Below are 27,591 nucleotides of genomic sequence, written 5' to 3'. Positions count from 1 at the left end.
TAAGCAAAGTAAAAGTAATATATTCCCTAGCATACCCTTCTACCTATTTTAATCACACTGGGAGAACTAAAATTAACTTCATAAGGAAGATGAATGCTGGATAAAACGTTTTGATTCACAAGATCGAACCATGAGTTAAATATATGATGGAAGTTGTATAACATGTCCGTTTCATTGAAAGACCATCAAGATAAACATCCAGTGTAATGGGACCTTCTGAGCAACAGGGCGGTGTCCCGACTTCCTCGCCATACGCCTCTGGGCTTCAATGACCTCCACCTCCTCCTAATATTGGAGGCAACGTGGAACTACGCCACTGTACAATCAAATTAGTGTAATTTCCCTCTCTGCTGATAGGGGGCGGTGTGGCCCTCCGTGCTTGCACAGTGACATGGCGGTCTGACGTAAGGAAAGCGGAAAGCTCCCTGATTCAGTGTAAACAACTGTGAAAATGTTTGTAGTTTGCCCTCTTTGAAAAAATTAACGGCATGATTTTTATGACGGCTGTGTCCCGGTAAGCTCCGGTGACTTTACATGTCGTGGTTTCTGGTGGTTGAGGTTGGGATTCGATCCCGGGTGGCTGGACTCTAGCTTCCCGTGTTCTGAACGAGGTGTTTCAGCCTCCGCCACCGAGGAGGAAACCGTAACACTACACATGGTGAGTTTTTAAACGTGCTACGATCCGGTTAGAGGCCGATTTTTAAGTATATTATAATATATTATGATACACTTGACTGCTACTATATCCAGTTAGCATTAGCAATGTGTTAGCTCAATAGCATGGCTAACTAAGACAATGTGACTCGTTTTAAAAACTAGTGACATATGTGTATCTCTTAAATAACTTGAAGTTTTATATTTTTATATTGAAAATATATGCCGAATTGACGTGTGGCCTTAACTATTAAATGCCTTAAGTATCGGTGTGTATATTTTACGTCTTCACTGTGAGTAGGGAAGAGAGAGTCAAACTGTCACATTATTGAATGAGGTTTGGTGTGTAGGTTGTAGACAGCGGCTTATCGACTTGATATCGGTAGAAAACACCGGCTCCCTGACTCCATTTGTGCACTGTAATCATTTTAGTGTCGTTAGAAGTCTATAAGGTTGTTTAAAACACTGAAAGGCCATATCTGTTAGTGACTTTCATTCGTCCATTGTACAACTCCAAACTGCAGGAAGAAACAGCTATTTTGATTAAATATTGCAGTAGTGGACAGTCATTTTATACCTTAAGTAATACATTATTTCTTTATCTGTCTGTGCAGCTGCAAAGCTACACTGAGAAGGAACTGGCTCTACACATGAGGAGGCACCTAAAAGAAGAACCACAGAATCAGAAACCCAGAGCATATGGAGCCCACTGAATCTGCACAAGGTTTGTAAAACTTGAGATATAAGAGGTACTTCAAATTAGGAACATGTTCTAAATGGTCTAATCCAGGGGTGTCATCTGGCCTATTTTAAGATTACAGAGGATGAGAAAATAATATTTCAGGATTTTTTCAAACATTATTTTTAAGAGCTATTCACACCTTGTTCTTCTATTATTAGTATTCATTTCTGTCTAGCACAGCAGCACTGCTGGAACTTTATTTCATATTATGCATGTTCAGCTAACAGATGGAATCCAGCACTACCAAACCAGAAATGTTGACCAGGCAATGACTTTCCAGTCACATTAACCCCATTTTACATCATTCAGTGGAATGATAATGTCACATTTCTTGCAGGGCAAGAGAAGCCATTGGAGGAGGGTGCGGATTTAATACTCAGCTCAAAAGGACGACAACGGAAGAAAAATCCCAAATATCTGGATTATGAAACTGATGACAAAACGAATGAACACCTTTCATCCAAAACACCTAGAAAGAGCTCAGGAAGGAGAAGAGCAGCTTCTCAGAAGACTCAGACAAAGAGTAGAAAATCCAAGGCTGCCGCACAGGACACTCCAGATGGAGAAAATGAAAAAACAGATAAAACACCTGCAGAGTGTGATGGACAAACTACAGCAGAAGTGGCTGATGAACCACTGAGAGGCAAGAAAACTCAGTCAAAAAGGACTCCTGCTAAGAAAACCCCTGCAAAAAAATGTAGCAATGCCAATGTAGACCTTATAGATGGAGAGGGTGTTGTTAACGATACGGTGCAGCAGGAGAATGGGACGCCAAAGCCAAAGAGGAAGTATGTAAAGAAGCAGTATGTACAACAAGTGAAGCCAGTTATTAAAGAAAAGGATGCAGAGGAACCTGAGGAGGAGACTGGACAAGGTGGCCGGCGGCGGAGAGGAGCTGCCAAAGCGTAAGATACACCTACAGTACTGAGCTGTCGCATAGGTTAAATGACGTTAAACACCGTCACCTGTAGTAAGAAGACAATTACTGTTGCTTAAACAAGCCTTCGATTCCATGGTTTGTTTCATATCGCTCTTTTTTTTTTTTTTTTTTTTTTTTTGTTAAATCCTTTTTACATCAGACATCATCAGTTGAAACACAGGAAGTCTGAACTGTGACTCCAGACTTTGGTGATAGTTACTTTCACTATTAGTTTTGTGATAATAACACCCTAACAATCGGACTTTCACTTTTTGGTTACATGTACACTTATCCCCACATTAATTACATGCATCTATGTAGCTTTATTAAAGCATACATTGCTAATTGTAAAATGATACATTTTCTGTCTTTAAAACATTTTTAAAGCCATTTTTTTCATATAAATGGTAATATAGGCATTCAAAATAATGTAACCTCAATCTTCCAGGGCGTTGAAGTACCTCCACAATTTGGCAAAAGACTTATTTGGGCAAACTGATGAGCCAGGAAGCGAAGATACTGGATCAGAACAGAAAACTCCCAAAGCAAGCAAAGGTACAGTGAAAGTCTCGCCGTCTCTCTTCCCCAGTGCACCAATCACAGCTAAGCATTATCTCAGACAGTTTCTGCATTTTGTTGCCTTGTACTTGTGACATGTGCAATGACAATAAAGTTGAATTCTATTCTATTCTATTCATCTTTTTACCTATTTCTTACAGACTGTTGGGAAGACAATGTGAACATTTTATTTATACTCTGCAGATTCTGACAGAAATCTGCAAGTATCCTTTGAAGCACCGCTCCTCTCTGAAACAGCACTAAGGATAATTATTAGGCCATATGTAAATAACAAAATAACTTAAAGCAAAATTGGGGAACGTAAAGTCCGAAACAAGTCTTTATACTAAGGGCCATCAGTCAAGCAGTACTGTTTGGTCTGGGTCTAAACAGAGCGCGTTGTGTGTGACGTCTTCTTTTGCGCATGCGGGCCGCTTTGTGGGTTCACACTAGAGCGCGTTTGCTGTCACATTTTATTTGTAGTGTGAGACAAAAAAATCAGATTTGATCAAAAAATCGGAATTGAGCATTAAGACCTGCAGTGTGAACGTAGTCTAAGACCTAAGACCTGTAGATGTGTGTCTCCTGTCTGAAAATGGGCTGCACTTCAAACGGCAGGAGTTGACTAACTGCCGTAGATGTAGCTATATTAATGAGCAAAACTTGTCTGAACTTGTTTAGACTGTTGTGTCAACATTACATTTCATGTCAGTTGTTAGTTGTTTTGCAATCTAACAAGTTACATGCAGTGTAAAATTTCATATAGCAGTGCAGAAAAATTCCTTCTTCTGCAAATATCAGTAAAGATCTCTGTGCACCATCACTTAAATCCCTCGTTCTATTCCTGCAGTGGGTAAAGGCAAAAAGAGGAAACATCCTGACAGTGATGCAGCAGAAGACAAAGACTTTGTGCCAGATAATGATGAAGAGGAGGATGCAGAGGAGATGGAAGATGATGACGAAGAAGCAGCATATGACTCAGACCTCGACTCTAATTGTGGCAAACGTGGAAAAAATCCACCAGTTTATTACGTCAACAATAACAACGTCAGTGGTTTTCTCATTTTAACTTGATGGCACAGTTACTGGTTATGACCTCATGCAGTGCACTAGAGTACATTACTTCAGTACAGTATCTCCATATCAGTGTAATACAGAAAGATGAATCTGCTTGATGATGGTAATTAAAAGTTAAACTGTTGTGATTTGTCAATACCAACCTGGGCTTATAAATAGGAGTCATTATAATGAGCAGTTTAAACATAAATTATCTGATTTCTGTGTTTTTCTGAGACTAAACCAAAGTGCAAACCATTATTGATTAAAATGACCAGAACATTTTAATTTCTCAGTTTAATGCAGCTGCATAGAAAAGAAGGAAGAACATGTGCACAATGAGTTCATCCTGTCTCCTTCTGTCCTGCAGACATGCTCGTTCGCCAAAGCCCAAAATGGACTTAACACCCCTATCATGAAAACTGCTTTGGAGAGCGCTAAGACCACCAAGAAATTGTAAGTTGCAGTCAGTTAACAGTAATGATTTGTTTTTGTGAAGTACCAGTGAACATTGTCCCTTTGCTGTTAGTTCATACATCAGTTTTTGTGATGACATACACAATGAGTCTTGAAGTGCAAACAACACTGGAATATTTGAACATTCAAACCCTTTATTTTGAAAGCTTCTTAAAGTCAAATTTTGGGTTATCTCAAAATTTCAGCTTACAAAATTTCACCTTTTTTGGTTAATTTTGTTGAGTTTTTTTTAGCATTTTGAATAAGTAAGTCTCAGACTGACTACCTGCTTGTTTGTTTGTTTGTTTGTTTGTTTGTTTTATTTAACCATGTGTTTGTTGATGTTTGTGCTTGCAGTCGGGAAGAGCACTACAGCAGCTGGGTGTTTCCAGAGTGGGTGCCCTGCACCAGGGATTGGGTTCCTGTCCCGCAAAGGTAGTTTCTGTTGCTTTATTCGTTTAATACAGTTGGATCCAGTTTTAATTGAATAACTCATTAAGTTTTATTACCTTTTTATTTTCTGTGTTAGAACGACCGTACCCAACACTCTTTACCAAGTAACTTTGAATGTTTTTTTATTTTATTCACTGAAATTCTAACACAAAAGTCATACCAGAAAGTCTTAGCTGCACTTATGTTTATCTGACTGTTTCATTAGTTTCTTAGTTATTTAGTTTGTGTTGGGACATCTGTCCACTTTTTTTGACTGAAGGTGGACAGGAGCCTCTGCCAGCTGGCAGTGGCAGAGACAGGCTGCACCCTGGACAGGTCACCAGTCAATCACAGGGCCAGACAGACACAGCCATGCACACCTAGGATCAATTTAAGATCACCTGTTAACCAGAGTGTCACCTGTCTTTAGTCACGTTACTGAATCAATCAGTTGTCACATGGTCATACAATGAGATATGCTGTATATGCTTTCAAGTAACCCAATGAGGTTCAGACTATTTTATACTCTTGGCAGGAACAACACAGAGAGACTCAAAGTCACATTTAAAATTTCCCATATCTTTGAATTGTGGGCAGAGACTGGCGTGATCACAAAGGCCCCAAACTGTGGATTTGAACCCAGGACCTTCCAGCTGTGAGGCAACAGTGCTAACTACCACACCACCATCCTGCCCTCATAGTTGCATTATATTCATTCATTAGTTCAAATACGGCTTTTAAACTACATAGGAACAATAGTAAGGAGTCATCCAAATCTGATACTTTATCCTAATTAACCCTTAATCGACTGGGATTCAGACAGGCTTAATGGACTTATTTTGTCATTTTGGCTGTAAAATGACAAAATAATTCTCATCTTTCAGGAACAATTTGAATTTTCTCAGTAGCCTATAATGCGTGAAAAGTAAGGTCATGTGAGTAAAAGTGGTAACATTTAGGCGGAGCTGATTTTTTTTTATACACTGATTTCCCCCCAAAAGCTTGTCATCGTTTCTTTCTGAAACAATTTGAATTTTGTCTCAAACAATATCGCTAAGAGAATTCTGGTTATTTAAAAAGCACTTGATAAATAAAGGGTTAAACAAAAAAAACAAGACAAAGGAACTGCCAGGAGGGGTTGCTGAGATGATGTCTGAAAAGTGTGGCTCCAAGAAGAAGCCAGTCTAGTGAATAAAGAAGAGCCATCGCAGGACTATGTACCTGCGCTGGTCTGGTGGTTACATAAAGAGAGCTGGACAAGGGACGTGGTATTCTAGCTGATATGCACATAAGTTATTAAAAGTCTGTGTTTTCTGCTTTCATTTAGTGATTTGGAGAAATATCTGCCTCAGACACTTCGCTCAGCTGCTTTCAAAGTGTCCAGAGAAGGACTCAACAAGGAGGAAGCACCTCTCCAAAGACTCAAAAGGTGACAGTGATCATGGTGTAGTTACCCCTGGTTGATGATTTCCCTCAGATATGTCAAGAACAGTTCGATTGAGACATAACTGCTGCTAATACATTTCCAAAGAAAACCTATTTTTTTGTATTTGTTTGTTAGCAAAACTCATACCTATAAAAATATGTAATTGTGATCATTTGCAGTTTGTTCTACATGGTGCAGATTTTTTGGTGGCTTTTGTAGGCGAGGGAGAATAAAGCATTTGGTGTCTTTTTTGTTTTCATTTTTTTCTGTTAACTGGCAGGTTCGAATCTATTCCCCCTCACCCAGAACGCTGGGACATGATGCTGTATGCAGGTGGACCAGTGTGGGCTCTGGAGTGGTGTCCAACACCTGATGGTGCTCCTGCTACCCAGTACATCGCTCTGTCCTGTCATCAACGCATGGATGATTTTCACTACGTCAACAAAACTTCCACAGGAACTGGACTCATTCAGCTGTGGGATGTGGGCAAACTGAAGTATGGCAACAGGTACAAATGAAATGTGCAGAGTGGGAAATCACTGATAAAAATATTATATTATAAAAGGTTATTGTCTGTCAGTCTCTTGACTGATTGACTAGTTTGAACTACTTCCAGAAAAAGTCCAACATCACTCTGTAAACAAACTGTCTACATCACAGATGGTAGTGAGATGTTTCCAGAACTTATAAGAAATTTATCTTTGAAACGTCAGCCTTTTTGTATTATGTTCTCTTTTCTTTCACCTCTGTCCAAACAGACCAGACTCCAAGCCAGCTGTGGTCTATAGTTTGGCCCAGGATAAGGGCTTCGTCTGGCATCTGAAGTGGTGTCCTGCTGGAGGCTGGGAGCTTCCCACCTGTGCCAGAAAGGTAAGATGTTTTTCCTACGAAGTGTCTTAGCTTTTAGCTGATATTGAAATGATGAAATCTTATAACATTCTAACGTGTTATCAATCCCTCACACTGAAGGCTCCATTCTTACCCAGACTGGGTCTTCTGGCAGTGGCCACCTCCACCGGGGTGGTTACCATTTACAGCATACCCCACCCTGATGCTCTGCACTCCAACATCACTCAGCCAAACTCTGGTAAGACTGATCATAACTGGCTGTGATTTCCCCTACAGATTTATTTTTGCAGCATTTATAACTGCTCCATCTGAAGTATTTTACTTGTAAAAATTAAACGTGTCTTGTGTTCAGCAGAGGGCACTGTTGGCTTTCTAAAGTCTGAAGTCAGCATGTTGGGTGTCTATTTTCTCCTGTATCCTATGAGGACATAGGGATGCACTGAAGCAGTGCGTTACTGGTGGTTTATAGATCAGCACATCACTATAAAAACACCGGATGTCTTTATACCTGTTTATTTATGAATTAGCTTAGCTCATTTTCTTTCTTCGCATGCCAAATCAGAAGGTTTGGGATGTAAACGCTGTCTTTGGAGGCACCATGCAGCCCTTGGATTGTTTGTGATCACAGTAAAGCTCTAAGGCCTGTACTGTGAAACAGAATTTGGGGCTCAGGATTAAACCTGAAGTGGAAGTTTCCTCTCTGAATTTTCAGTTTGATAAAGGTGACGCCCCATGGTATCTTGTCCTGTAGACCTGACCTGCTCCTGATCACCTGAACAGGTGAACATATAAACCCACCACCTGCTGGCTAGTTCATTTGGATAATATTGGCACAATTGTTTCATGATATCACAGGATTTTCGAGTGAGTCTGGACCCTTTTCCTGAGAAACTTGTTCCTTTTGGCTGAAAGCAGTTTCAAAGCATCTAATTTTTCTGTATGTCTTTATAAACTCAAATAGTCATATAAAACAGTCATTAAAGAACCAAATTCTTGTATCTCATTCTAGATCTAATATAAGATTTCCAAGTAACCCTACAGGTTTAAGTTTTGTGTTTACACTTTTTCCTGTAGTTGCTCCTTAGACCGTTAAATGCCACCAGTGTTGTAGCTTAAAATGTTAGACCTTAAAAATATAAAAAAGGCTTCGGAGTAACACAATCCCAGCAACCTGATCCTTAATTACTGAACAGTTTGCTTTTTTTCCTCCACCCTCCTGGCTTTGGATGTGTTTAATCAAATGTACAAATGTATGTTGTTTGTGTTGGGTAATATTCCTGTCATGCCCGGTTTGTGTTTATGACCAATCTCAGCTTTTTCATTCAATAATATGCTCACAGGAAAATGTCATGTGACCTACATGATTGCAGCTGCTAGGCTTAGTGATGCCAGGTAATAAAAATCTATCCTGGTTATTTTGAACTTGCTTTGTATTACAGATCTGTTGTAGTAGCATTGTGGTAAAAAAAAGTAAACATTTTCTCACCAAGCAAAGTCAAAGAATTTTAGAAAATATAATATTTATCTTAGTAATTAATTATCTTTATTGTCACTTCTTGAGTTCTTTTGCAGTGTATCACATATTTCTGACAGTGTAATAACACGTGTTCTGTGGGTTCATCATCTCCTCAACAGTCAAATTTCCCTGTATGTTGTTTCCCTAATATAAGCAATGTGCCAGTAAACATGCAGGGCAGGGCAAAGACACAGGGCCCACAGCAGTCCTGCTCTTTGGAGCCCCGATATGAGTTTTCACTCACCCCACTATGGTTGGGTTGCCAACAGAAACTCCTCATAGAGACTCAAAAAGGCAAAACTGCTGTGGGTCCCACATGGGCTAGTCTACATGGGTCCCATACAGGTTTTCTATTTGCAAGACAAAGGTGTCCTGCCCTGTGTGTAAAAAAAAAAAAAAAAAAATGGCATTAGCATCTTCGTCAAGCTCAGATTTGTCAGTAAAAATAATGCAAACCTCACAACAAGGAACCACAAGCCACTGAATATTTGACAGCTTGCCAAAAAAGGATCAAAGTAGGTGCCAATTAATTTTCTGTTGAACAAATAGCTAATGAGAACTTACAGCTGTAGTGCGTTACACACATTTAAACACAGCCTGATGAACTCAAGCACGAGTATGTAATCAATCAAATAGCACCTTATCCATCATATCAGACGTGACCCTCATTAAACGTGGTAGAGCGTGTATTTGACAAAGCAACAGTATCCACAAGAAACCAGCCTCATGCAGCTTTCACAATGGCCGCAGTTATAGACTTGAAAACACACAGAACACTGTCCAACAGTGTAAGTACATGGTGACATTATGGATGGAGGAGCCTGTGGTCCAGTCTATTCAGATCACTGCGCTGTCAGTCGCCTCTGGGGCTCTGCTGATAGAAGACGATACAAACAAGATTAATGACGAACTTATCTGCCACATCCATCATAGAGTTATGTCTGCATGTGAGTGTGTGTGTGTTTATCAGTCAGTATCCTCAAAGCGGTTCAGGCTAATCGGATTGAACAAAACACCATTGTGAGATCATGAGTACAGCATACACCTTACAAATAAATATTCACATTTTTGTGTTATATCTCAGTGGACGCAACCTTTTTAGATCCTGTTAAAGCTTATCTTGTAGGGCATGTCTTCCCAGTTCCACAGTGTAACAGTAAAGTTGGCTGAAACTCAGTTATTCACCGCTCTGTTTAGCATTTGGTCTATAAAGTCAAATGTGTTGATTTTACTGAAAATCCCAGGTCTACAAGGTCTTCTCTGAGCCTTTAATCTATTCTGCTCATTTCTGGTTTGCTAGAGTAACTTTCTAACGAATCAGAGTTTATCTTTTGATGTGCCTTGCTGTAGTTTCCAAGTTTATCCTCTGCCTGAAACAAGTCATTTTAGGTCCTTTTCCTGTTCTGATTCGATGCCCCTTATAAACGCGGGTTCTAAAGGTCAGGTGGGTGTGGCTTCTGTGCCTACAGGCTAACCAACTTGGTACTGGTATTGTACATAGCCAGAGAGTAGAAAATACTGTGTGAAGCTTTGGGCTCATAGGGACTGCTACTTTGATACTTTCACTTTGTTATCTGAAAATGTTGCCATGTTTGATATGAATATCCACCACATTAACAGCATATACAAAATAAAGCACATTAGGTCCCCTTTAAATCACCTGATCTCTCCACTGAAAGACATGCACATTAAATTCTTCTACATTAACATTAATTAAAAGGACTAAATAAAATAATTTTGCATCATATTTTGGGACTTGTAAGCCATGATTGGGTAAAAGTATGAAGCCTACATCATGGCCACAGTTTGAGAATTCTTCAAAAGGTTTTCTGGAGTTGGGCCTTTTTATGATTCAGTTTTCCATCTCACTAGTAATGGCTTGCATAGGTGACTGTACAACCGCCTGTACTCTGATCATTATAACATTATGTGCACTGTATTACACATGGTTTGGTTTTGAAATTAAGAAGTATTTCAAATGCCTCAGTTTGGACATAAAAAGATAAATGAGACCCGACATTTCTGTTCTTAATTTTTTTCCCATTCCCTCGTGGACTCGAGTTTCCATTCTGTTTTGTAGCCATGGATCATTGGGCTCAGTTTTCAGAGGGCTACTCCATCAGCCCCCTGCTTGCAACCAGAGGTTATAGTTATTGGATTGAAAGGTTACTGAGTACCCACATTTGAAGATGACTGCACACACAAACTACTACTGCAAAAGCTTGTTTAGCTTACACTGAGCAATTTTCATAAATACAGCAATTGTAACATTTGTTTTCCTTCAATATTTCTTAACGTATTTAATGTCTTAATGTTGCCACAAACCCTATTAAGGAAGACTAGGAGATGAACAGAATCTTTATAATCCTGTATAGCTTTGCTGAAGCTTGATGACCTGAGGAGAAATATGCTACACGTAATCTGTACTTGTTTGCAATTGGCTACCTAGTGCCAAGATCAACCTTTTTATTTTAGCATACTTATAGTTAGATTGGAAAAATCTGAGTTCACGGAGCTGATAACTGTAGACATGTGACCTATTTGGTTTAGTAAAGCCAATGTAATATTGAACTTTGTGTGGCATCTGTGAAGGCCTCTAGACAGCCTGGCTGCATATCTTATTTGAGCGATATAACAGAACCTCAGTGTGTTCTCTTATCTGGAAGAAGCAGTAGCATAAATGCAGAAGAGGGAATTGGAAAAGTTGGGCCTTCGACCTGCATGGCCATACCTGCAGTTGTATACCTGTCAATTAATATCAAATATATCTTTAATAAATGTACACATTTGTTATAGTGTAGGTCTCCAGAAAGGTTCCTTCTGAAGGTAAACCTGGTTTGAAAGGTTGTCAGCAGAATCAGGTAACTATCATTTATTTGATCTTTCTCACATAAAGCACACAAGAGGACATCTCATCTCAGATTTGATTTTATGTTTAGTTTTGGGGAAAGTGCTCCATAAGTGGAGCCATTGGGTGTCATGCTGTGAATACTCTGGACTGTTACATGCACTATGCTCATAGTGTCATAGATTTGTGAAACTGGACATAAGTGAGGTTCAGAGATAAGCATGTAGAATATGACAGGTTAAAGACTGTTTGTTCCTGTCATTTGGTGCCAACATTTTCAAAAGAACAAACTGAATGTTTAGATGACAGTGATGTTACCTCGGTCTTGAGAATACAAAGAATAGACATTCAAATGGGACAGTGCCTTCATTTTTCTTTTCTTAACAGCACTCACAAGGTTATAATAGCGCTATTTTGTAAGCTGCAAAATCTGACCCAACTTAAATGCTAAACAGACTAAGATGAGTCAATATTAAAATCACACACCATATGTCTCAAAAGTAAACTCCTGTTCAAGCAGTAAAAGCACATACTGTTTTTCTCTGATACTACACTTCCTTCATAAAGATAAAAAGCATAATTTGGTCATATTATCTCTGTTCAGTTTTTTTCTCAGTGACCATCACCTTTTCTAACAGCAACTGCAGCACCACAGTCCTGAAGCATTGACAATTATTCATTTAATCGTGTGATTGTAAGCAGCAGTCTAACATTTCTTGCAGGTTTTTCACTAATAATTTCGCTGTCACATGTGGTTGTTTTTTTCCCTGACATTAAATGTATTTTAAGCTGAAAAATGGCTAACATCAGCGCGACCGTTTTTCAAAGGCAAAGTGTCACTTTTATGCTGCTCTGCCTGCAGTGAGGCGGGGACGACATGGAGAGGTACATTTAACCAAGTGAAAAAATACCAGAGAATTTCTTAATAGCTTCTTTGAGGCTGACATGTCGAGCACCGACTGAATGCAGATTAGTTATCCTAGCTTATGTGACCAAAAGTGGATATAATATAATCTAATCTTTCTATATCGGCTGCAAGGGTTGAAGGTGAAATTGCTTTGGACAGGGTTAAAACTGTGTGCGTGCGTGTGTGTGTCTGTGTTTATCCTGACCCCTTAGTGCTGTTTGCAACAGATAATTATAAATGGCTTTTGTGTATCCAGTCACCAGAATGAATGAGCGCGTGAATGAGAGGAGGAGGCCGTTAAAGCTCCAGAATTGGAGGGCGGGGGATGGCTGGAGGTTTTGAAGGAGGGGGTAGTGTACGCACATAATTTACAGCGCCTTTCTCCATCAGACAAGGATCTATAATTGAAATGACAAAGAAGATGCATCACCGAGCCAGTTGTTAGTGTTGGAAGCTATGAATTTTAGGCCTACTAGATGACACTTCTTGTATCCTTACTCTGTCAGTCATCAAGGACTTACTTGAGACTGGACAGGGAAGAAGATGGAGGAGGTCACACAGAGGCCAAGTTAAAGTGTGCAAAATTGCAAAATACTGTAATTTAAGATGAATGCTTCTAAAACTAGGTTAGAAATTTTTAAAGAGTAAGATGGATTGTGATATTTTAGATGACTGGTAGGTGTAGTCCAGTCTTAATATTGTTCTTTAATTAATATAAAGCAAGTTGGAACATTTCATATAAATAAGATTCACTGAGTTGGCAATGTCAGAAAACATGGACACCACCAAACATTTATTTTTTCCCCCTTTCAGTTGACTCTCTTCAGCCCCGACACTGTTTATCTTCTTACAACAGACTAACCACCATTTATCCTCAGCGCCATATTTTACTGTCTTTAAGCGTCTGGGGCGCTCCTCCTGTTTCTGCTCAGCTAACACAGCTGACCGGTTAGACACAGTCACTCAGTCAGCCTTTATTTCTTTGTTTATCTGGTGAAAAATTTTAAGATAATCATTATTAATTGCACGGTGGCACGGTGGTTAGCACTGTTGCCGCACAGCAAGAAGGTCTTGAGTTCAATTCCACCATCAGGCCGGGGTCTTTCTGTGTGGAGTTTGCATGTTCTCCCCGTGTTTGCGTGGGTTCCCTCCGGGTACTCCGGCTTCCTCCCACCGTCCAAAGACATGCAACTTGTGGGGATAGGTTAATTGGATAATTCAAATTGCCACTAGGTGTGAATGTGCGAGTGAATGAGAGTGTGAATGGTTGTCTGTCCCTGTGTGTTGGCCCTGCGACAGACTGGCGACCTGTCCGGGGTGTACCCCGCCTCTCGCCCTATGACAGCTGGGATAGGCTCCAGCCCCCCGCGACCCTGAAAAGGATAAGCGGAAGCGAATGGATGGATGGCATTATTAATTGCACCATAGTCCTACTTAAGTTAGTCAAACTCTTAAGGGCTTTGTGCAGTGGATCTTGAGGAGGAAATGATGTGATAATTATAAAGCTAAGTATGTGAAAATGTTGATTAAGGAAAGGGAAAAAACTGATACAGACTAATCATCCACCATATGGGAATATCCGTCATCACAGCTCATTATAATACTTTCTCTTTTTGCAACATTTGTAACTCTGAAGTTTGTGTTAAAACAAATGACGGCAGCTATTTAACTGTGTAGAACTGACTGGGATTCAAAAGATCTGAGCCTTAGAGATAAAGTAAGGGGCTGCTGGTCCTCCACATAGAAGGAGGTGGTCTGAGCAGCTGACTAGGATACCTGCTTTGGTGTTTTGGGCATGTTTAACAAAAAGGACACCCCAGAGGTACCCCCAGGTCACGGTAGCCTTGGAATTATAGAAGGAAAATTAGTTCGTTAGTTTGTTAGAGGGGGGTCAGGACATTTCTGGTGGTACAGCTACTCCTGTGATCCAGACTTTAAACTGCAGAAAATGAAGGAATGAATTATTCACAACATCAAAACTGTTCACAAGAAAAGTGAGTAAACACTGCTGCATGCCGGGCTGGTAGAAGGCTGCACAATGTGAGGTTGTTTTAATGTGACTGATGTGATTTTCACAATTATAGAGAACCAATTATGTCCCAGAAGGTTAAAACTTATCACCCTCACGTTTTCAGACCAGCCTTCTCAAACTTCTGTTACACATTAGTCAGACATATGACATCATATTGAATAACCACTCACTGATGATCTGGAGGGCCAAAAGAACAAGAGGTGATTTACAACAAGGTTTATATAAAATATTATTGTGTATTTTTCTGAGGCAGAGGTGAGGTGATGGAGGGAGTGGAACAGCGAAGAAGACGCTATTAATCTAAACTCTCAGTAATCTAAACTGGAGGAGGAGAGAAAATTAATGACCTGGAAAAGTCTGAGAGCGTGTTTCTGTTTTTCGCTTTTAAACACAGCGACTGCCTAAACACAGATAGTAGAGTTTCTGCCAAACTAGATATCCAGTCATTTCGTAAACAACATCAGGGCCATACTTCTAATGTCAATGTTGGTTTATCCGTTATCTGTTTGGGTCTTATAAATGTGCAAATCCTCTTGACTCTAAGATATATTTTTTTCCTCCATTAAGGTTATTTAAGGGTGGTGTGATGGTTAGCAGTATCGTCTCACAGTGACAAGGTCCTGGGTTCGAGTTGAGTCTGTGGCTGAAGTTTGTATGTTCTACCTGCTCCCATAGTTAAAAACACACCTATGTGGTGTTAATAGGTGATGGCCATAGCATCTTTCTGTATTAGTCCTGTGACTGAGCGTACCATGACTCTCGCCCTATGATAGCAGTGATAGACTTCATCGGCCCTCTTACATCCTTGAATTGAATACAACACCTTCTGTCTGTACTTCTATTTATGTCAGGATTCCTGTTAATCTGTATGAAAAGCTAGCTAACAAGCTAAAAGTACATTACCAACACTAAATATGCTGACACGTAGTAGAGCAAAAACATGGTGAGGGTAAAAATTTGCTGCTTTTGTACTCCCGCTACCTCTCAGTGAATTCTTTATAACAGAGTCAATTCCATTTGCTCATACTGTATATAGCCTGTAGCCTTTTATGCATGTAAAATATAATTTGGCATTGCTCTATGATAATGGTGAGATTTGCATTCAAAGGGCCATATTTACTATGTGGGGAAAAAATTGCAACATGCAGTGATGGGAAAGTTCTGCAGGTGATGTACCGTCAATGTACTAATTTATAAACTGAAACGCATCATTTCAATAATGGCCAACGCAATCTGCCAAGAGTGGGCTTCCACTAGTAATGCACTCAGTCTGTTAACATCTCTCTCAGTCAGTCCAAATAAATTAAAGCTCCTAGCAGCAACTATAACAGCAGCATTGTGCACAAAATTTAAAAAAAAAAAAAAAAGGAAAGAAAAAGCTTACAATTAATTTAAATATTTTTTTAACCCTCTGAAAGGGAAAGTCCTGCAAATGCACAGTGCAGTACTGAGAGCCAAACGACAGTAACCACGCCTACACCTTTCAATCGCACAGTTAATACTACGACTCTTTGGTAAATCCTGACAGAGACGTTTTTAATACCTGAAGAGGGTTTTATTCTGGCATAGCTTGTTAGAAAATCTGTCCCAAAATGTCAGAATATTAACATGTTAGAAATGGGCTTCTTGACATGTAACATCACAGCTGAGCTCAGCTCTGCAGCTGAGCTTTAATTACATCTGACACTAAGTGAACCCGTCTCAGATTGAAGACAGCCGAGTCAGGGCCGTCGATGTTTAGCTGAGCCTGTGATTCTCACTGCTTACAGAAAAATCTTCAAGGGACATCCAGCACTACATTCAGGATTTTTGTTGCCTGCATTCATGCTCACTGTGTGAATTTCTGTAGTTTTCATGTTATTGTCATCAGTAAACCATTACTGTAGCTGTCAGGGTTAATTTCAGATAGCAGACTGGAACTTTGAGTTGGGTTACATGACAGAAATATGATGGGTCCATGTACAGTAAAGGTACATGCTGCCTGTGCATCAAAGTGAATCATTTGTTTAAAAAATGATTTCACCTAACGTAATGAAACATTAATTAACAAAACTTTTTAAAAACAGTTAGCAAAAAATCTATGGGTATTAAAGAAATGGATTTTTATGTGTTTTCACAGGTAAAGGCATTGAAACACCTCAAGTATACAAGGTAGGAACCTGTTAAAATACATTTACACTGTCTTTTTTCATTGATGCTCATCATAATGTCACAGCCCTGTCGATGTTGTGTATCTACCATTAGGTTGAGACAGGACATAAATGAAAATGACCTTTGTTTTCTGCAGGTTAAAGGAGTGGTGACATTGAAGCTGGGCGCCTTCAAAGCCCCTCACCATGAAATGAGTGGGCTCGTCCTGTCTATGGATTGGCTTCCTGACAAACCACACAATATAATGGCTATTGGATTCTATGATGGTATGAATTGATTTCTTGCAGATGTTTGTGATTAACTAGTTATCTGTTTGAGAGAATAAACAAAGGAGCGGTCCTGAGCTGATCTGATTCAACTATGAGTCAACATTATGGATTAAAAAACTATTTTATGCCAGTAGTTTGACTTTTCCGCTTGTTCTCTCCTCAACTCTCTCTCCAGGTGTAGTAGGTCTTTGGGATCTGACAGCGAAGTCTGCGCTGTTGCGTGTGCGAGAGTCAGACAGATCGCTGAGTCTGCTGCCCTACAGATGCATCCTTGCTCACAACAATGGAGTCCGGTCCCTGGCCTTCTGTCCTGCCTCCAGGTGAGCATAATATCAAAACTCTTTCTGGATCAAAATAAAACACTGTGACTTCAAAATCAAGATTTTAATCTGTCATGCCTCTATGCCGTATGCATTTTATTGAATTTTGATAGCTGAACAGTTCATGCTTATGAGGACGAGAGGGTGGAGTACTAAGTTATCAGGTGACATGCTTGCTTAAAAACTATATACAAGAATAAACTGTTGAGGTTACAAGCTAGACCCTGGACAGGCTACCAGTCTATCACAGAGTTAGTTCATAGAGACAGACAGCTGTTCACACCTACAGTAAATTTACAATCACCATGTATGTACTGACTCACTCCTGGTGGCTGATTGGCGGGGCCTGAGGCCCAGCTGGGCCCCTTCCGGGGGGTGTGGTGCCCTCAGGCCTCTGGGCCTCAGGCCCGGTCCTCTCTGGCACAGCTGGCTGCCGGCAGACCCGCGGGCACGTCACTGCAACCCCCTCTGGCCTCTGCTCCGTGGCTGCTGGGTGACCTCTCGTTTGGGGCTCTCCTCAGCTCTTCCCAGGAGGGTGGCACGGTTCCCCTGTGGTGGTTCTCCTTGGGTCCTCGTATTCTGGGGTCTCTGGATGTCTGGGGCCTGGATCTCCTCCATACCTGCTTCTTGCCCTGGGGGGCGGAGCTATGACTTCCCACACTCCCTAGCAGATCGTTACACGGAGAAACCTTTTGAATACTAGTGTGCTGATCCACACAGGTGTGCACACATGCAGACTCCACACAGAAAGGGTCCAGCTGGCCACTGGATTTGAACCTAGGACCTTCATGCTATGAGGTGACCAGCTTCCACACCAAATATACATATTGCATAATGCAAAGGCTCCAGCAGCACAAACATGGTAGACAAATCCAGTAGATGTCAAGATGCCAGCTACAGCTGTCAGTCGAAGTAAACACACGTCTAACTTTAAGTCTTGCCTGTATCCAGTTAGACAAGTTATTCAGAAAAGCTGTACTTTTACTGTAAAAGGAAGGAAATAAATACATTATTTTAGACTGGGCTGTAAATTTGAATGCTGTAAACAGGAGTCTGTGGGAACTGACTCACTTTTTGAGGCAGCATCAGAAGGCAAGGGACTGCAGTGTTTTAGCACCTTCACATTGGCCTTATTTTCAGCTTTAAAGGTCACTGCTTGTGTAACAGTACAATAGAATTTCAAAGGTCTTCACAAGAAAATGTCAGAAACCTCAGTAAAACTTAAAGAAAATACTGCAGTCACCCAGTGATCCTATCTTTGTGTCTTTATTTCATCAGTTTTTCCTTCATCTACTTTACTCTGGTAGTTGTTATTTGCAGCCAATTAAAAAGGCGATTTGTTGGCGCCTCTGGTACTCGGAGCTAAAGGCGAGACAATAAATTTTGAACGCACAGAGTTGCAGTAGAGCCCTCCCTCTATTGAATTCAGGCACTAATTCAGAATGTAGGGTACAAGGCCGGGCAAGCAGCCACGTCCTTATCACCACTCAGACAAGGCAACCTGACTTAGCTCTATGCAAGTCAACATGCACTGACCTTCAGGCTGCAGCCTTGCTGAGGTCTCACTGCCTGGTGTGATTTTCCATTCATATCTAAAGTTCACTCTCCCTGCTTGGAATAGTTAACTGACTCAAAAACTTCAAGTGTTTATAGAGGACATTTTTTTGCTGTTTTTTCATGTCACCAATATTTATTCTTCATATCTTATAACAAATAAACACCCAGAAATAGGCAAGCTGCAGGTATGCAACTGGCTTTCTGAAAGGTATGTAAAGTTACATAAACCTGACGCTTGAATGTTTACGGGTTCTAGATGATAATGGGCTTATGTGAGAATCGTTCATGTGGATTTTGAGAATTAGTTTTGTTTGATTTCTTAGTTTCTGACTTTTATTTATCTTTAACATGTTAACTCAGACCCGTGATATCTGTGGGACTGCACTGTGTAAGCTGGGTCTTCTTATAGTATGTATACCAACATAATCACTTAACCAAATTAACTAAAGCACAGGTGGAAATAATTCAGATGAACTGCTCGCAACTTTCTTAATGTGAGTAAACTTTAAATGCTCGATACAGAAGTGAAAACGGGATGGCCAATTTAAAAATAATAAAATGTCATAGCTAAGAATTTGACTTTAACCCCATTACGGACTGTGTCAGCCTCCTGAAATTATTTTTCTGTGCTCTGTTAGTCAGCTGATGTATGTGCAGATAGGAGTGAGCTGGAGAGGTTATTGAAATCACCTGTGTCTAATACGAGTATTCACAGATATGCACTGCAAGTCAGTATCGGGGATGAAGCAGAATTGGTTTTTCATTAAAAAACTGTCCAGAATGTCATTTTTTCCCACTAACAGGTCAGTGTGAGGTCATCAGCGTCATCTCCTTCTAAACCCATCCAGCCCTGCCGACTCACCTAAAGCATGATTAATATGGCTTATATTGTGGCGTGATGTAAACGCTTTCACAGAGGATTTTCTGCCTTGTCATGAATTTTGCTGCTGAAGAACATTTTGTAAATGTGTATTTAACCTCAGATCAGAATGTGAGATAATGGTAACAATGGTTTCAAACACATGGTTGCTGTCCTGCTAAAGCCCATTTTGTGGGGCTGTGACCTCTTAAAACAAACTAATGACCCATTTTAGTCAACACTTCTTTAAAACAGCTGGCAAATACCAGTAGTCAGCTGTAATGATTGAGGTAATTAGTATTTCCATTAAAACTACAACTGCAGCCTTCATTTGAGCAGATGTGAACCTAATTTGATAGCAGCCAGTTTTCCTCCACTTTTTAAACTATTTTTTTCATTTCCGAACCACAGACTTTAGTTTTCTCTAAAGATAAAACTAAAGTTGGATTAAAGGTGGATAAATGATCAAGATTAATCCCACAGAGAGAGAAAAAGCTCCTGGCTGGCAGCAGAGAGACTCTGAGGACGCGTATCTTGTCTGGATCACTGCTTTTTAATTACACAGTCATGCTGAAAAAGATCAAATCTCTCCTCTCTTTGTCTTTACTCTGTTTTTTAACACCTTTGTATTTTCTTTTTCTCTCACTGCAAAGTCTTTTTTCTCCTTTGTCATCACATTCATAAAGCATTTTTTGTCTTACAAAAGAAATCCGACTGTATTGATTGCTCTGCCTTCATTTGTTTTATGGCAGACGCCGCTGTCAGATTTGATCAATGTAAAGAGAATAATGACTTTCACTTCAAGCACTGCATCACATTTAAATCCCTGTGTTCAGCCATTTTTATATTTTCCACCAACAGAACATCCTGGTCTGTTTTCCCATCGTCAACATGTCTTTAACTTTTCATTTGTTTTTTGTCTTCTAGATACCTGTTGGTGACGGCAGGTGACGACCGCTTCGTGAAGACATGGGATCTGAGGAGGCTCTACGATCCCATCACGGTTCAGAAACGCTGTCTGGCCAATGAAATCAACTGGCCACTGAATGCACCGGGGGTTTTGATGGCCCAGGACAACGGCATCGTGGTGTAAGAAAGCTTGTCTCTGTTTCTTTGTTACAACTTTACATCTGAATCACTTACATTGTATTTCTGGTATTTGCCTCTAAGGTTTGAAAGATATGTTGGACAGTTGTAAACCAAAATGAACAAATACTAGAGAGTTAGTGAGTCCAACATTAAAGCATGGAGGCAGTCTTGCCACAAGTTTATCAACACAGTGCTATATGTATTTAATCATGCTCAGAAAAGAGACAGTATGTTGAAGCAGTGGACTCCAGGGTGAACCAAAGCCAATTCCCTGACCTCTGTCTTTGTTAGGGACACATTAGCATTTACACTAGAGAACATCCACGATCAGACCCCAGAGCTCTTTGGGAAAGGATTTGAGAAATCAAATCAACATTTGTCTCAATCACTGTTCACTTGGGATCTAGATTCATAAGGCGCACTTTAAAATAAAAAGAATACAAAAGTACTGGGAAAGGTACTTTGACAGCTAATGGAAACAAAAATTGTCACAATAAGAACCAAAACAATCACTGATAATGAAATTAATAGCAATTCTTTCTCTTGAATGAAAATATCAGAGTTCATTTTTTCCCTTGAGCTTCTTCACAATCGCTTCTTCAAATTCAGAAGGAATCTGAAGAGTAGGATCCACAGCTGCTGGCACATCCCTCAGGTACTCAGCCTCACCTGGTCAGCAAATGGTAAATGGCCTGTATTTGTATAGCGCTTTACTTAGTCCCTAAGGACCCCAAAGCGCTTTACACTACATTCAGTCATTCACCCATTCACACACACATTCACACACTGGTGATGGCAAGCTACATTGTAGCCACAGCTACCCTGGGGCGCACTGACAGAGGCGAGAGTGTGGGAGCTGGTTTGGTGCTGGTTTCATGTATGCTCTTTTAGCTCATGTGTGAGCCCTAACCTAAAAGTCACCACATGAAACTTACAAAGAAAATCCTATTTACAGAAGTCTTTCCACTGTATCAGTGTCCTAACTGAGTTTCATTTGGCATACTCACTTGTAATTTTTGTGTCCCAAAAAGTTAAAGTGTGGAAAACGGCCAGCATCTTCCAAAGATTATGAACTTCTGGTTACAGCTTTGTAAATTCTGTAGTAGAAACAGTCTGGAGGATGAACAGAGTGGCTGCATTTAGCATTGAAAACAAAAATTCAGCATCAAAGGTAATATCGTAGTTCATCCTTACTTTTCAGAGTGATTCAAACTCCAAATGTAGTGGAGCTTACACTAGCCATAGTGTAACCTTCCTGCCTGCTAACAAACTCCACATCCCCTCTTCTCCTCTGCGATCTGTCAACATATGCAGTCTTGAAGTAAGAATAAAAAAAGTCATTATGACTCGTTCTTTCTCTCTTTTTTTAATTTAGGAAAGGTTCACAAGGAGTCCATTACATCGACCATCACATGCGCTCGCTCTTTGCACTTCCCCGGTCCGGCACTGTGTGGGTGAGTGTAGCTGTTGTAATCTTCCATTCTTCAGTCATCAGCATCCCATAATTCAGTCACAGAGCACAAAATAAAATAGCTTTGAACTTCAGAAAACCCTTAAATCAGGGGCACGACAGTAATTTTCGAGACGATGAAGAAAGTTTGAGGATGTTAATATTATTCGATATATATGGATAAAAGGTAGTTAACGCCAACACAGACTTCAGGAGTATAAAGGTATTCCATAGTTTTGTTACTGTCAAAAATTCCTCTCAACGGTCAAATCCAAGTCTTGCATTTCACTCGTCTTTGCTTACACTGTAGCCAGTTTGTTCCTCCTGAGGATGTGAATCTTTAGAAGTTTTTCTGGTAGGTTTCAGTTATTTTTTTCCAAGCATCAGGACATTTTGCCTTTGTTTGGAACTGTCTCCAACAATGGATTAGTCCACGTTTTTTTCTTGAGTATTTATGGGAGAAGAGTTGCCCTCTAGTATTAAATTGATTTAAAATAAACTACAGTCCGTGTTTTATTGTGACTAATGAACACATCCCCCATCACAACAGTGTGGTGTTAAATAGTTTAGGCCAGGCGTAGAACGAGGTGGCATTAAGCAATAGGATAGGTATAGGATGTGTCAGTTATGGATTCAAAACTGTATTTTATCATTTTGTTGATGATGAGGAAAATAAAGACTGCTTCCTTCTTTTACCCTTTTTAATCATTGAAAACCTCCTTTTGCTGCAGTGTTTTGGGTTTAATTGTGGTGGAGTGGAAAAAAACTACTGGAACTGATACATTTGAGGCTAGTTGTGCTTCTGTAATTAGTCTCATTACTCAAACTATCCCTGAGTGTCTGAAATTTTCTCTAAGTTACTGAGAGAAACTTTTTTTCCTCAGCAGTGCTGTGTGATTTAATATTTCATTTTCTATGCGTCCCTGCAGTCTCTGTCATACACCGAGTGGATTAACAGTCTGGTGACCGCAGACAGCTTCGGAGAGGTGATTTTCTCTCTGTTACCTCAGATCAGCTACGTTGCTCCTTACATCAAACGCACAATAGAGAGACGATTTGTAAGTCTACTTTTCCTTTACTTTTATCGCTCTTTATTTTTCCCTATGTTTACTTCAAAAATATCATTTTACATTATATCAGATGTCATATAAAATTGGTAGTGTTCATAGAAAATAAGACAAAGAACATGAATGAATATGTGGCCAGTTGCAGTGAAAAGAATCGCTCAGATTTAGTGACAAGCTAACGGTCCATTTTATTAACCTGTTCCCTTCAGCCCATCTACTTCACATCTATGGTGCCTTATGATGCAACGGAGAGAGAAAAACAAGAAAGGGGAGGAGAGGAAGAGGAAGGAAACGCAGTTGAAGAGCAGCAGGGAGAAGAGACAGAAGAACCAGATGCTACACAGGAAGCAGGAAATGAGAACGACAGTGAAGGAGGAAGAGTTGGACGAAAATGTCCTCCGCTGAAATTCCAGACCTACAAAGAGGCTACAAAGAAATACTGCCTCCACTATACAGATTTTGATTTTGTGAGTTAATTTTTATCTTCATTTGGTTTCATTGTTTTTTATTAAACAGATATTTATTAAAAAAGTAAGGAATGTTCAAGTAATATATGTATACCAAAGACAAACTGGAGAAAAAGGCTATAGTAGAATAGAGAACGAAATAAGAGGAAGACCACACTGACACTGTAATAATCATTCACTCTGACTTTCAGCGGACCACTGCAGGAAGCGAGAGGCGAGCTGTGTGGAAACGGATGAAAGACACAGAAGTGAAGGCAAAGATCATCCTGGATGACATGCCTTTGTCTGCTCTATATAAGGTATCTGAAACACACACACAGGGCGGGTATCATCAGACTCCGGCTGTAGTGCAACACAAAGAGAAAAAGCAAGAAAAGATAAACAGTACAATGAGAGGAAATGGAGGTGAGATCTGTAAGAATAGCCTCTTCCTCCTCCCTCTTCTGCCTCCTCCTCTGATGGGCAGCTATAAAGGGGCTGAATGTAATGATGTGTTAAATGAGAAAAATGTCACCCTCAGTGGAAGGAGGGAGGGGGAGATGGAAAGCAGCCATTTGAGGATTTGATGTGTTTAATTTTAAGAGAGGCAGAGTGGAGGGTGTCGCTGTGCCCTCTGGGATGAAATGATGGACGGAGACTTCTTGGGACAGGCTCCAAAACAAAACAACAGGAAAGGTTTTTGACTGGCTCTTTGTCTGAGAGGGATAATGGATTAGAATGAGGAGGATGGCAACTTCTGAAGGGGAAGGGAAATAATATAGTGAGGTGCGCACCAGGAGAATTTATAGTGATGAAGAGTGGGGTGGATAAGCGTCTGTAAAGAAATCAGGAGGAAGTGATGATATTGACTCAGAGCTACAGCTGCGTGGACACTGTGGACAGAGAAAACAAGAAATTAGCCTATAAATAAAAACCGCTGTTGCCTTAGTAGAACACAAAGAAAGCTGTTTGTATTAAATATGGAGTCCCTCAGGGATCCACACTTGGTCCTCTGCTTTTCTGCCTGTAAATAATGCCAGTATCTGCTCTTCTGTAAATTGACCTCTGATGTTCAATTGCTGGTTTAAGAGCACAGACGATAAATATTCTCAGCTGTCTTTTCTCATTTCTTCAGGTTCGTTTCAACCCAAACATGAGCTGCCACGACTGGGTTGCATCCGGGGGTCAGACTGGACTGGTTAGATTTAACTGTGTAAGGGCTCTGATGAACTCTCATCTGAAGAAGATGATTGGTGAGAGTCAGGCCCAGTTCAACGCTCTGTACTCGCCGGGCCAAGCGGTGACAGAGCAGCTATAGCAGGAGTTTAACTTTGCTACGGTGGGTTGTACTCCCTCAAGAGACAGTCAAAAAAGTGACCTCTGAAACACGCAGCTGTGAATAATGAAAATATGTATGAATATTACGTTTTTATTCTTATACATTTGTATATGTTGAAAATCAGTCAACGAAAACTAATGACATCAAGCCATGAAGGTACTACAGGTTTAATTGGTCCAGGTTTTGAAGCATCTAGACATGGCTAGATAGATCCAAATTGTCTGAATGTCACTCCGTATATAATGAAGTTCAACTTTAAATTGATATAATTACAGTATGCAAACTAACAAAAGTAAAACTCTCTCATGACCAGTTTAGGGGCTTTTCTTTTTATCTCTGGTCATCGTTCACCCTGAGAAACTGAAGCAAGACTTTCTCTCTGTAAACCAAACCCAACCAGCATCTGTTGAATTCAAAGCCATTTAATTTTTCCTGGCAATTAAATGTCTCCACGTTTTCCATTTTCTTCTTATCAAATTATAATAAAAATCCTAATAGTGACAGTTCTGTTCTCTACATCAGAAAAACTGCAGCAGTTGACAGTTAAGTGCCTTTCATAACCCTCACTCACACAGGCCTAGAGACCATTTCAGTGATGAAATGTGTGTCCCCCACCTGGTTGGAGAGTGGTTGTTTGCACATGAATTTGGTTGCAAAGAGGAATACGGTGCTGCAACAAAAACCTTCTGGTGATTGATTTGGTCGTTTTGATTACATTACAACAGTTGCCCATAGTTTACATGGAAGACGCCAGATTGTCTGCAAACACTTGCAAAATGTTCTCCAAGCAACATTGAAACTGAAAAGCGCAACACGTGGAGAATGCTCACCTTCAAAGTAAAAGTTGGACCTTTTACAACCTGTTAGTTACAGCAGTAAAGCGCAACCTTTTCTTTGAAGGCACGTGTTCTCAGTGCGACGGAGAGCTGAAAGACGTTTAAAATGTTTGTTTGTTTTTTAAGTGAGGATGGCGTTGTTTTCCAAAGAATTGGTGCGTCATGCCAATATTTCTTAGGCTTACTAGCAAGAGTGTTCTGAAACTTCATAAGTAATTTCATTAGTTAAACCCACTAGTGTTTGTAATATTTCCAGACTTTCTCACGCATTGTTTAATTTGTGAATTTGTTTTTAGAGAGGGTTTTTTTTGTGCATTCCCTCATTTTGTTATCACCCTCTCACATTATAGATAGCATATATAGTAGCAGGCTGGGAGCTAATTTTGGCTGCGTTAGTTTGTTCAAACAACTCAGGCTCTAATTAGGGAAAATACTTGAATTTTTTGTATCTACAGGATATAACACTTAGAAATGTTAAATCTTTTTCTTACCTGGTGTACATTTTCCCGTTGTTGTTTTTCTCCAACTTAATTTATTTTTAACTGTCTACAAGAAAATAATAGTGAGGTGTAATTAATTACTGGCATCACTTTTTTTAAAGACACACTTCCCTCTGAGTTAAATTAGGGGTTTTAAAGTGTGCTTCATTTTTTGATTAATTATAAATTTTAGTGATTTTTTTTATAAATTTTAGCCAGCCGTGGCCATATTTCATTACTGACAACATTATCTTTAACTTATTCATAAAAGCATCAAAATGTTCTTCTCCCTGCTCGCTTTTGCTATTTTTGAAATGTTACATATAATAAATTTTATAATAAAGCAAGACCATGGCTCCAGTCTTTATTTACGTCTAGATTTCCTGTTAAACTTTTAAACTAAAATAATCCAGCTTCTTTCCATCATCAGCAGTCTTTTATTTCACTTTACAAAAACTGTTGCCACACATAAAAATGAAATATCAAACATCACACATGTGACAAGTGGATCGTATGTGACATCACAACACAGACAAATAGGACTTTTTGGGAACCACTTTTTGTACAAGGAAGATAGATGTATTTACACATGTACACACAAAATCACATTATTTGACATATTTACAACAGTTACACAACTTTTAATTGTCACAAATGGCAACGGCACAATAACAGAGCATTCTCAGACATCAGATGTTCAGAGTGAACAAACAGGAAATGTTTTTCCTTTTATTTATTTTTTTTCTTGGAATGAAATAAATTTTATAAAGCTTCAATTGTAACAGTAGAGCCCATATAGGAGAACTGCATGTATATCAAAACCAGTGCAGTAAAATGCATTGGTCTTTATTATATTTACTTTGTTTTAACCTAAAATCTGTAGGTGTTGGGTCCTTTATATACTCTCATTTTATAATTTCTAAAAGGAAAAAAAATATATAGGATCTCTAAAAATTGGTGAAAATATAGAATTTTAAAGAAGATTTTATTCTTTGATTGAACTTCCACATGGTGCGTCTACATATTCTGACTGGCAGTTGAACAAGAAACTTCTTACTGTACATGATATTGAATAACAGCTAACAACCATGCAAGCTCTTGGATCAGAATGGACGTGAATTCGGCAATTTCAATGCATAATTGTCCTTTCATTTAAAGCAACAGTCAACATCAACACTTGATAGCAGCTGGGAAGCATTACAGGCATGTTGGCGGACTCATTGGCTTTTTTATGGGTGTAAAATAGCTTTTTTTAATTCTATTTTCTCAACCTGAAAGAAAATACAAACTAAATCTGAAATCTCCATAAAACATGCTGTGGGTGTTTGTGGATC

General features: G+C 39.7%; 1 protein-coding gene across 1 annotated transcript; it reads left to right on the top strand.

The window, feature by feature from the left end:
• The first annotated feature begins 391 nt into the window (after positions 1-391).
• On the top strand, positions 392-26,604 carry gtf3c2 (general transcription factor IIIC, polypeptide 2, beta). Its single transcript, XM_006793536.3, has 20 exons — positions 392-658; positions 1,269-1,378; positions 1,734-2,301; positions 2,764-2,870; positions 3,724-3,920; positions 4,300-4,385; positions 4,743-4,820; positions 6,145-6,246; positions 6,524-6,751; positions 7,002-7,113; positions 7,213-7,330; positions 16,515-16,546; positions 16,683-16,812; positions 16,991-17,135; positions 20,479-20,640; positions 22,016-22,094; positions 23,020-23,148; positions 23,367-23,624; positions 23,816-23,923; positions 24,739-26,604. Exons 2-20 carry the CDS (start codon positions 1,354-1,356, stop codon positions 24,919-24,921), a joined length of 2,847 nt encoding a protein of 948 aa, XP_006793599.1. The 5' UTR covers positions 392-658; positions 1,269-1,353; the 3' UTR covers positions 24,922-26,604.
• The last annotated feature ends 987 nt before the right edge of the window (positions 26,605-27,591 follow it).

The sequence above is a fragment of the Neolamprologus brichardi genome, chromosome 15, assembly GCF_056152115.1.
Source record: "Neolamprologus brichardi isolate AB-2024 chromosome 15, ASM5615211v1, whole genome shotgun sequence".
In the NCBI taxonomy this organism is placed as follows: domain Eukaryota; kingdom Metazoa; phylum Chordata; class Actinopteri; order Cichliformes; family Cichlidae; genus Neolamprologus; species Neolamprologus brichardi.
Note: the sequence above shows the minus strand (reverse complement) of the source record. Positions and strands in the feature narration are given on the sequence as shown.